This window comes from Lolium rigidum, chromosome 7, assembly GCF_022539505.1.
Source record: "Lolium rigidum isolate FL_2022 chromosome 7, APGP_CSIRO_Lrig_0.1, whole genome shotgun sequence".
In the NCBI taxonomy this organism is placed as follows: domain Eukaryota; kingdom Viridiplantae; phylum Streptophyta; class Magnoliopsida; order Poales; family Poaceae; genus Lolium; species Lolium rigidum.
In genome coordinates, this window is record NC_061514.1 from 82,142,871 (window position 1) to 82,153,282 (window position 10,412).

Below are 10,412 nucleotides of genomic sequence, written 5' to 3' on the forward strand. Positions count from 1 at the left end.
ACAGCGATGTACTCGGCGAAGGAGTCCGGCAGCCTCTGGATGCCGCGTGGGTCGCCCTTGAGGACGAGGATGAACTCGAACAGCACACCCGCCTCCACGTCCATCTCCGACGATGAAGACGACGGCGTGGCAGGCGACGGCAAGCGTGCAGCTCTGCCGCGGCCACGACCACGACCGCGAGCTCGGCCTCCGCCTCTCCCAGCCATGGCGTCGACTCTTGTTGAGATGGTGGCGGCTAGGGTTGGGGTGAGAGGCTAGGGTTTGTGTGAGAGGGACGATGAGAGGCGGCCCTTTTTATAGGTCGGGGGGAGACGGGGGAGCGGTGGCGCTCATTAACGCCGGCACGCATAGCTAGGCGCGACGAGACTGCGCCTCTGCGGGAACTGCACCGTCCCTGCGCGTCAATAACTTCCGTCGCGAGGTAGGCGACAGTTAGGTTAAAATCTATTGTGCCGCTGACAGATCAGGCCCGCGTCACTTCGTCTCGTTTTTCATTGTGTCCGGCGTCCCCGGTGCGTCCCCTGTGGAGCGAGGACGGACTCGGGGCGCCGAACACAGTATCGAGGCGTGCAGGACAAAAAAAAACGTGTTTGGGGGACACAGCTGGAAGCTTTTTTTTCGGCGCGCCCCAAATAGCTTTTGGGGACGCTTTGGGAGAAACGACTGGACATGCTCTTAGGGCATCTCCAGCGGGCCGACGCATTTCGGACGTCCGAAATGTCTGTTTGCGTCGGCCCGCGGACGCGATGTGGCCCAGGGTGACCGTTTGCGTTTGGGGTACCTCCAGCAGTGCCGACGCATTTTTTTAACCGGGGACAGCGTCAAGCTTGCTAATGGCGTTTTACGTCCCATCGAGGACTGCCGCCGGCGATTAACTGTTCCCGCGTGACGACGATCGTTCCCGCGCGTGCCCAATACATTGGCAAGTTTCGCCGGCGTTTCGCGTGCGCGGGAAACGCCCTGCGCGCCAACGCTGTTTCCCGCCCCGCCGTGGCTATATATGGTGGACACCGGCGGGGGCGACGGGCACAACTCAAGCTAACCCTACCATCCATCCATGGCCGACCACATGAATTGGGAGCACGTTGTTCGCATGTGCCATCAGCTCCACCCGGACGAGGAGGAGGAGGAGGTCGCCGCCGCCGGCGTTGAGGCCCAGCAGCTGGACCTGGAGGCGGCGGCAGAGGTCGCGGAGGCGGAGGCGGAGGCGGCAGAGCGCGCGGAAGGGCGCCTCGCGGCGACCAGGGCGGAGATCGCCAACGCCAGGGCCGAGCTCGCGGAGGCGCGGGCGTCCATCGCGGCCCCTCCGGCCGACGCCGTCATCCACGACATCGCGGACGACGCCCCCCCCCCCCCCCCCGTGCCCATGCGCTTCGAGTGCGCCGGCGACCAGCGGGTTCTGCTCGCGTCCTTCGAGTCCCCGGGCGGGGACGCCCGGCGCCGTCGGGCTTGGGTGGCAGAGGAGGAAGCCCACGGCTATGCGATGGCCATGGCTCGGGGTTCATGTGCTCCGACCTGGACTCGCTCCAGCGTAGGGGCCCTTCTCCCGCGCGGGCCGAGCAGGAGAACCGCGAGCTGGAGGCCGCCATCGCCGCCAGGGACGAAGCGGTGGCGGCGGCGGCTAGGGACAGGGCCCGCTTCGTCGCCGACGTGGCGGCGATCCAGGCGGCGGTCCAGGCGAACGAGGACGCGGCGGCGGAGGAGGAGGAGGCCCAGGCGGCGGCTGCCAAGGTGGCGGAGGCCCGGGCGATGGCCATGTGGGACAGCACCCTGGCCGAGGCCCTCGAACGGCGGCCAGTAGTAGGGCACGCGACTGCGAGTAACCGAGGCCGGTGTAGGCCGCGCTATGGCGAGTAGGTACGGCCGTTGTAGTTTTAGGTTAACTCGACTAACCATCTCTGTAAAGATGGTCCTTTTGGCCAATCAATAGTACTCTTTTGCTTACCTACTCACTGCCGACCGGGCCCGGATGCACCCAAGGCGTACAGATTCCGCGACCGCCAAGCGTCCGCGGAGACGCAAACCTGGCGAATATTTGGGCCAGGTTTACGTCTATGCGGACGGCCCGATCACTTTGCGTCGCCCCGCTGGAGATGGTGACAGACGCATTTTCGATCACGGCGGACACAAACGGTTGCTCGCGCCGCTGGAGATGCCCTTAGCCCGGCGACTATTTGGATGTCCAGGGCCGACGCAGCTATCGATTTTAACGTCCGGCGTCGCCCCATTTGAGATGTCAGGCGCGGGCCCTGGTGCTGGGTTTTGATAGCCTGACGTCATGAGATCTAGTACAGTAGAGACGCTCTTTCTGCTGGTCGAGAAGGCGACAACTGAGGGACTGACCTGCTATCGCGTACTGGTGTCATGTGATCCTCTTCTGCTTCTGCCGCCGGGAAGACTCTTCACGAGTCCATCCAAACATCACGGGCGAAAGCCGGCTTCTGCGTCGTATGCCGGTACAATGCCTGAGATTCCTCTACTGCATGTGGGTCCGTAGACTTCATGTGAGCACAGTAAGTAGGTACTGTACTTAAATTATCCTCCTCATAACATGGAAAAAAGGTACACTGGGTTTAGGCTTCCGACAGCATTTTAACAACTCAGGTTTCCAGAAATAACAAGTTGAAATTACTGAAAGAACCTCGAACAAACAAGTCAAGCGCAGAACAAAATAGATAGGCATTCTTTTGTTTGGCACAAATTAAAGCTCTCTCTCATGGTGACACTACATACATGCACGCGACAGAGTGGAGGCTGAGCTCCCCAGGTCTCGAAGTTGCGTCTACACTTTAGACTACGGCGGCACTGATTGTCACTATTTTCTTCTACACATCTCGTACGGGGTCAGGCACGACACGGTTTACCTTGCGCCACCCTTCTTTCTCCCGAGAAGATCAGCCCGGCGCTTTGCCTCCGTCTCGGCTGTCTGGACGTAGAACTCAGCCCCGAGCATGTCGTTTATCTTGACATTCGATGACAGGCTTGCTTCGGCGGTCTGGATTATCAGCTCGATAGTCAGAGTGAACCCTAGGGCTGAAAGCACGCGGGCAGCGTTGGCGAGCCTGCAGATGTGTTTCCTAGTTTCCATTGGGGTAAAGGTCTCCACCTCAGCGCTCAGCTTCTCTTGGTCTTCGTTAAAAGTGGTAATTTCGTTCACCACAACATGCTCGCCGACCCAGATGAAACCGTTGCAGCCAAGGATCAAGTCGACGTCGTACTGCTCCAGATGATGGAAATGCTGCTTCCGCCGTTTCACCAGATATGGAGGTACCGTGAGTAATTGGCCCCTCTTAAGCTGTATAAAGAATATCGAAACAATTCAATAACAAGTTTTAACACATTGATATTGACACTCTAAAAAGGTGACACTGCAACCCCAGCAGTAAAATAGGATTCAACGAACTACCGTAGTCATCTACTGTAGTCTGTAATCATTATCAACACTACAAAAAATATGTGGTGTCTCTATGACCTAGTTCATTAGCCTGCTTGCATTACTGCACTGGGTAATCAACATCAAACAGCTTTTCAATGCACAGAAAAGAGCTTAGTTGTAGTATCACTGAGGAAAATGTCAGGAGCTCTGCCTATTCGTTAAAGAAGTTTCAAATAGTTACAAGACAGCATTGTAAAGGGCAGCAGTTCAGCATAGCAACTTTGGGTAAAAGGAACAGATTCATTGCATAGAAAGGCAGCTTAAGACTGTAGCCTAAACTGGTAGGCACTGTGCAATAATAATAGCTGGCAGAGAGTTGGTCTGGCATCTACCTTTCCATATTTTTGACTCCTTGCTTGTAGGTGAAGAGATCCATCATGTTGGAAACCACGAACTTCAGCCTGATGATTGATTATATCCAAAGTAGAAGCATCAGGTTTTGAACAGTATTAATCCAGTACAAAAACAAAACAAAAAGAAAGTGACAAACTATAAAAGATGGCAAAGGACATAGACGATCCATGTTTCCAGTGTCATGAAGTTCCCTAAGGAAAAAGGTAAATATAAAATGCTTGAAGCTTGGATACATGAATAAATTAAAGGTAGGGAAAAACAGAATGCTTAATCAGGGAATCCCTGCGTATCAGAGAACCTGCCATGATTCCAATCAATACATCACAGAACCAGTTCACCAAATGCAACTATTCCACATTAGAACTATAATGAATAATGTTGGTAGTCCTGTAAGCAGATATGGAAATTTTGAAGAAAAGACAACACAGTGCATACAGCCAAATATAGAAATAGAAGATGTCACAAATTTCATAACTCAACGATAAGACAATTTTGTTATAAAATAAATCAGATTAATTTCAGCATCAAATGAAACCAACATATTGTTCCCTCAGTATAATCCATGAGGGTTCACTATCACCAAAGGTCAAAGATTTGGCACATAAGTATCAGGTTTAAACCCAATGCATCCAGGTGACTTGCAATCAGCTGGGACAGATGCACCTGTCTACTGCTCTGTCGCACTTGATGCAATAGATGCAACTTTCTACTGTTTTGCCGCCCTTAAAGCTCTGAAGATGCCTCTTGATGTGGTTGTCCCTAGTATTGTATCTGTGTTGTTACCACTTACCATGCCACCAAAACTATCAGTCGGGAGGAGAGGGAGGGCGGACCGTGGTACATATATTGTTCATGCAAGGCGCCTAGATAAATTGATGCGACGTAGAGAGTAGAGGGGAGGTACTGGTATCTTAGGTCCTGTGAAGTGTGTTACGCATAATAAGAATGTTTTAGTGTCTTTCTTTTGGTTAGGTACTATTTTTTGTATGTCTTTTATTCCGTGGGAATTATCGTTCAGTCCTTGTACAAGTACGGTGCAGTTACTGCAGTCTATAAGCATGTAAGCTTTCTGGTTTTAATTGCAGGTGAGCTAATAGTCATTTCGATGCCTATATAATGGGAACAGTCGCAACCTGTTGTACCCCGTCAAATTGCATTTAGGAAGTCAAAAACCACTCAAAGCCCCCTTGTTCTGTGCTATGTGCTCCCTTATTAGGGTTTCTTTTTTCAAAGTGCTGTGGTGGTGCTGATCCCCAGGCCACAAGATTGGTTCTGTACTTGCAGTTAGCAAGGATCAAACTGGGTATCGTCTTTCATTGCCATTATTATCCATCTACTATACTTTCCGCTTACTGTTTCTGTTTTTTCATTGCCAACTTCCAGTCACTGTTACAGCCATGCACTTCTGCTGCATCTTTTTTCTACTGCCAGTTCCAATCTGGCATTACATATATTTCACACCCATTAGTTTCTTCCACAACTACGCATCTTGGTTACCATATACTTCAGCAAGTTCCTACTGCTTAGTCCATAAATAATTATGTTGGTCGACTCTCTGTTGCAAGAGTTCTTGTATTTTCAGTTTCTAGCCAAACCCATCTACTAATTGCGGCTGCTTGCGTCAGTTTAAAATCAGGGCATTCTAGCACCTCAAATGAAAAATGAGTTGTATCAGCTCTGGATTGAAAGATGGACAATCTGTGGATTAGTAGCGAGATGCTGAGAATGATTGCTCAAACTGGCAACCAAAAGCAGAAGAAAATACTCCAGGACTAATAAACAGATTTGCAGTGAACAAGTTCATAGACATATCCAAGCTCTGAACTGGTTATAACATTGCTCATGCATACATGGTGCCCACAGGATAGATATATAAGCAACTAACATAAAATCATTCGTAAAGAAAGAGGAAGAGGAAGCAGTGTGATACTTACACAGACAACATCATTTTCTTCAAATATACTCCGCATGTTAAGCTCATCAACCGCAGTTCTCCTTCTCTAATAGTGGGATGCAAAAGAATAAGATCAATAACAATAATATATGGAGAAGAGTCACTAGTGACATTTGTAAGTTGTAACGTACTACTGATGACAGTCATTGAGCTCTTTAAACGTGATGTAACATTTAAGCAGGAAACTGAAGTTTCTTGGTCACTAATGTGACCTGAATATATCTATGTGTGTGACAGTGTGGTACAAGTTTACTGTAAAGGCCAGCTAGAAAGGTACTATGAGGCATGTTGAAATATCTATTGATATAGCGCATGGAATTATTTGTCTTGAAATTGTATTCCAAGGATATCCCAGTCTTTAGCTGACACATCAAATTTGGGTGTTACAGGATAAAGGTGCAGAACGGCATACCTGTATTCCATCAGGCAGGTTCATAGAAGAAAGCATCAAAACAGCATCTTGGCTAAAGTTTATCTCCAACCTCCAACGCTTGGGAGCAATCTAGAGAAGAACACAAAAGTCAACATAGTAACTTATATGTTTGTCAGAAATGAAAGACACTGTTCACGTGTATCCATCCAGAACAAGCATAATAGTATATCACATTGTGATGACATGACTCTAATAACAGCTAGGTTTAGTCACACCCTCCGACTATTCAGGCCAACATGTAACCAAGAGTACATAATTAGAGCTGCCAGTTCTAAACATATGGAAAACCAATTTTCCAATCCATATGTTATACGGACTGACTGAACACATTTACGCATCAGCAATTTCTAACAACATTGAATAAGACTAGCTGTTTGGAACTCAAGCTTTAGGCCAAAATGTAGACTAGCAGAAACCACGCTACAAAAATGTGAAGAACATTGAAAGAGTGACAGAAACTGTGCATACCTCAATGACACGGCCAACTATGATATCGCCAACCTCCGGCTTATACCTGATAAGGTCAAAGAGAAAAAAATGAGCCCTTAGGGTAGGGAAACTAATTACATACTAGGTGCTTTACCCCTGCCCTTAAGTCAATCAATATAACAAGTCAAAATGGACCGAAACGCCTACAGTTTAATTCAGCACAAATCATAAACACCCTACCCTAATCCAACACACCATATTATTTCAGTATGAAACTACAACACGTAACCAGTCACCCTGACCCCACCAATCCATTCATACTTACACCGTTATACTCAGTACGATAGTAATGCCACAGCATTGCAAGGAGGATTATCCAGCAGGAACACAAAACGAGATCGCTGGAAACTGACACAGCGGCGAATTGGAGGAAGAGAATACCTTGCGCGAAGGGTCCGCACGTAGACGAGCTTGTTTACCCGCTCCACGACGCCACAGAGCGTCGCCACCACCTCCCCATCCTGATCCGTTGTACCATGCCCTCTGCACAAAACAAACGCACGCACCCACAAAAAACCCCCAATTAGTCCACCACCAAGCACGAGCGGGGAAATTGAAAGAGAGGGAAAGAGACGGTCAAGTTTTACTTGAGGATGTTGTCCTCGTGGTTGACTGGGATGGTGTCCGCGACGGTGACGGCGGCGGCGGACGCGGCGGCGGGGGCGAGGGTCTGGAGCTCGTGGAGCGCGGCCGCGAGCCGAACCCTCTGGGTCTGGTTCAGCGGGAGGTGCAGGTCTCTCATGGCCCGCGTGCTGCCTCGACGAGAAGGAGGGAGAGTCGGGGGGCGGCGGCGGCCGGCGGAGGGGACAGTCGACGGCGAGGGCGAGCAAAACCCTAGTAAAACCTGACCAACCGGCAACCAAACCGTCCAGCTAGAAAGCCGCTTGGTTTGGCCGAGAATCCGGGGAGCGTGGAGCCTCGGAAGCCCAGCCCAGCAGCTGATTTGGGCTTTGAACCGGATAGGGTCCAGTGTCGAGAAAGATTTGGCGCCTGATTTTGTTGGGTACCGGCCCAGTTTCTCGCTGCTTATTTTGTTTGGCAAAAACAAAACATGTGTGCTGCCTCCTGCCTGGAGCCATTTACTTGACTAGCACAAAAGCCCGTGCGTTGCTACGAATTGATTTTATAATTTAACTATTTTTGGTAATCGTATTTTCCACAATGGCTAGTGCCTTCAGTGTCGCAAGCGACATCATTATCTTCCAGCACGACTATCGGCATGCGGTGTGTTGACATTTCTTAATTAAGTATGCGGTTGTTTTCCTACGGTTTGGTTTTTATTAATTAATTAATGAATATTATTTAGTTAAACATAATTTTATTATTGGATATGAGTTTCTATTTGACGTGTTAACAGAGGCGCAACTATATTGTAAATAATTAGCATATTTTTTATTGGGTTGTGTCATAGGAAGGATAGTTTTATTGCCCACCATCAAGAAACGGTGGTTTCCATCCACATAAGCATGTATAGCAGTGAAGTTCTTCGGCGACAGGACACGGGCAATGACGGTTATAAACAACGAGGATCACCACGCTCGCGCTAGGTTGGCAAAAAATCACCAGACATATGCATAGAATTTCCACTCGGCACATGGTAATTCGCCGCGCTAGTGCTAGTACGGTAGGTACACGTTAACGCCGTATCCCATTATAAACCGGCGCAGCCTACGCTTTGTGGCAGTTGTGTGTGACAGGCACAAACAAATTGTTCAGAATGGTACACCCTCAAATCAAAATAATTACAAAATGAATATATTTGCTAGGCAATTATTTTTAAACCAGAGTAGTATTTAACTTTTGAAATACCATTTCAGATTTACCGCACATGAGGTGTGGTGGCTATGTAAATCTTGTGTGGCCAGATTGGAGAGGGAGTCGTGCCGTCTTTGGCTTGGCTCCTGCCCCACCCCACCTGAACGCGAGACCGCCAGAGCTGGACTCGCCGATGCGCCTCCCCCTCCAGATCCTTGCCTGTAGATCCCTTCCTTCCGACCTCACCACCTCCTGGCGCTGCGAGCGATTCCGCTCGTTCCTCTCTTCTTCCCGCCGACCGCCACGAAGCTCCACTGCACCTCGGTGATCCCGGGTCAATTTCTGAGCTTTTTCCCACGTTTTCTCATCCTCTGCCTTATTTATGCTGTTTCTGTTTCCTTTCCATTTCTCGCGCCATACTTCGCCCCCCTTTTATGCCGGGTACGGCCACCCAACACTTCTCTAATCAGATTTTTTTGTGAGATTCTCCAATCAGATCTTAGTAACGAGGCTTGTTATTTTCCGCCAATTTGACGTATATAAACCAGTCTTAAGCTTTATAATAAAGCGAGGTGGGACTATTTAGCAGAAATATCCAGGCGTGCATCACAGCTGGAACGGAGCTTCACGAGGGGCTTTTGGTTTTGGCCATATGCCTCACGAACGCAGGTAGGTGGCCCAGATCCTAGCGCGGAGGCGAACACCCGAACCGGGCGATACCTATTCGCCGCTTATTGCGGGAGCTAACTGATGCTCCGCACAGGGCGGTGAAGGTTGGGCCGGCCCATTAGCACGGCAATCGATTTTGTTCAGGTTTTCGCCTATGTTTTTTCTCGGTTTTTGGTTGTTTTTTTATTTCGGTTTTCCTTGGTTTTAGATGTCAAATTTTTTTGAACTTTTTAAAGAAATAAAACATTTTCGAATTTGAACAATTTTTTTCAAGTTTGCTTTTTTTGAATTTCAATAATTTTTTCATTTGAACATTTTTTTGTTTTGAACAAAAAAAAATCAAGTTTGCTTTTTTTGAATTTGAACATTTTTTGTTTTGAATTTTTTATGAAAAGTTTGAACATTTTTAATATGAACTTTTAAAATTTTGAGTATTGTTTAGTTTGGACTTTTTTGAATATGAAATTTGTTCAATTTTAAATTGTACGTTCTTAAAAATCGTTCATTTTTTAAATTTGTTCTTATAATTTGAAAATTGTTCGTTTTTAGAAATCGTTCAATTTTGAAATTTTTTCGGTTTGAATTTTGTTCTGTTTTCGATTTTGTTCTGATTTTAAACCAAAGTAGATAAGTCACGCTGGGTTGTCATGTAGAGGAAAAAGAAAATAAAGACAGAGTAAATGGGCCTGGCCCCCTGACCATTCGTTCGAGCGGAGCTGATGCTCGCTCCCGCTTAAAGCGCTGAATAGGCGCACCCCCCGAACCGAGAGAGATCAAACCTGGTAGTACATCTGGAAAATAAGATTGAACCGGTACGGTGGCAACATTCAGTATTATGCAATTTGGTGGGAGGGCAAAACGGTGCAAAAAAAAACGTTGACGAAACTTTTTGGCAGAAACCTTAACTCCTTTACTATTAGGTATAGATATAGATTTCTGCCAAAAGAGAAAACAAAAGAGTCACTGGCTGGTGCTTAAATGAAACTGACATGGATTAACACTATCGTTTCGCCATCGAATTGCACTGGTCCTTGATACGGAGGCCAGCGCGAGGAGCTTGGTAACACCCTCTGGAATTTCCTGGAGGAGCACGATGGAGGTAGCACGGAGTGGATGTGCGGTGGCGACGCCATCAACCGGAAGCCCAAGACCTCCTCCCTTTCAAAGAAAATAGTTAAATAAAGAAACGAATAACATTTTAAAGGACAGGGTGTTTTGTAATGAGTTTTAAATGCATTTGAATGTACCAAAAAATGGATAAAGAAAATCTAACATACATCTCGACGTTCCATATGCTAGCAAAGTCGTTTAACAAAAAAAAC

At 47.9% G+C, this 10,412-nt stretch overlaps 1 protein-coding gene across 1 annotated transcript; it reads right to left on the bottom strand.

Moving 5' to 3' along the window:
* Positions 1 to 2,552: 2,552 nt before the first annotated feature.
* Positions 2,553 to 7,408, bottom strand: LOC124676922 (exosome complex component RRP4 homolog). The gene is made up of 7 exons (XM_047212934.1): positions 7,254 to 7,408; positions 7,048 to 7,149; positions 6,646 to 6,691; positions 6,157 to 6,246; positions 5,725 to 5,790; positions 3,769 to 3,837; positions 2,553 to 3,295 (listed from the first exon to the last, which is right to left on the bottom strand). The coding sequence occupies exons 1-7, from the start codon at positions 7,406 to 7,408 to the stop codon at positions 2,861 to 2,863; spliced, it is 963 nt and encodes a 320-aa protein (XP_047068890.1). The 3' UTR covers positions 2,553 to 2,860.
* Between the last annotated feature and the right edge of the window lie 3,004 nt (positions 7,409 to 10,412).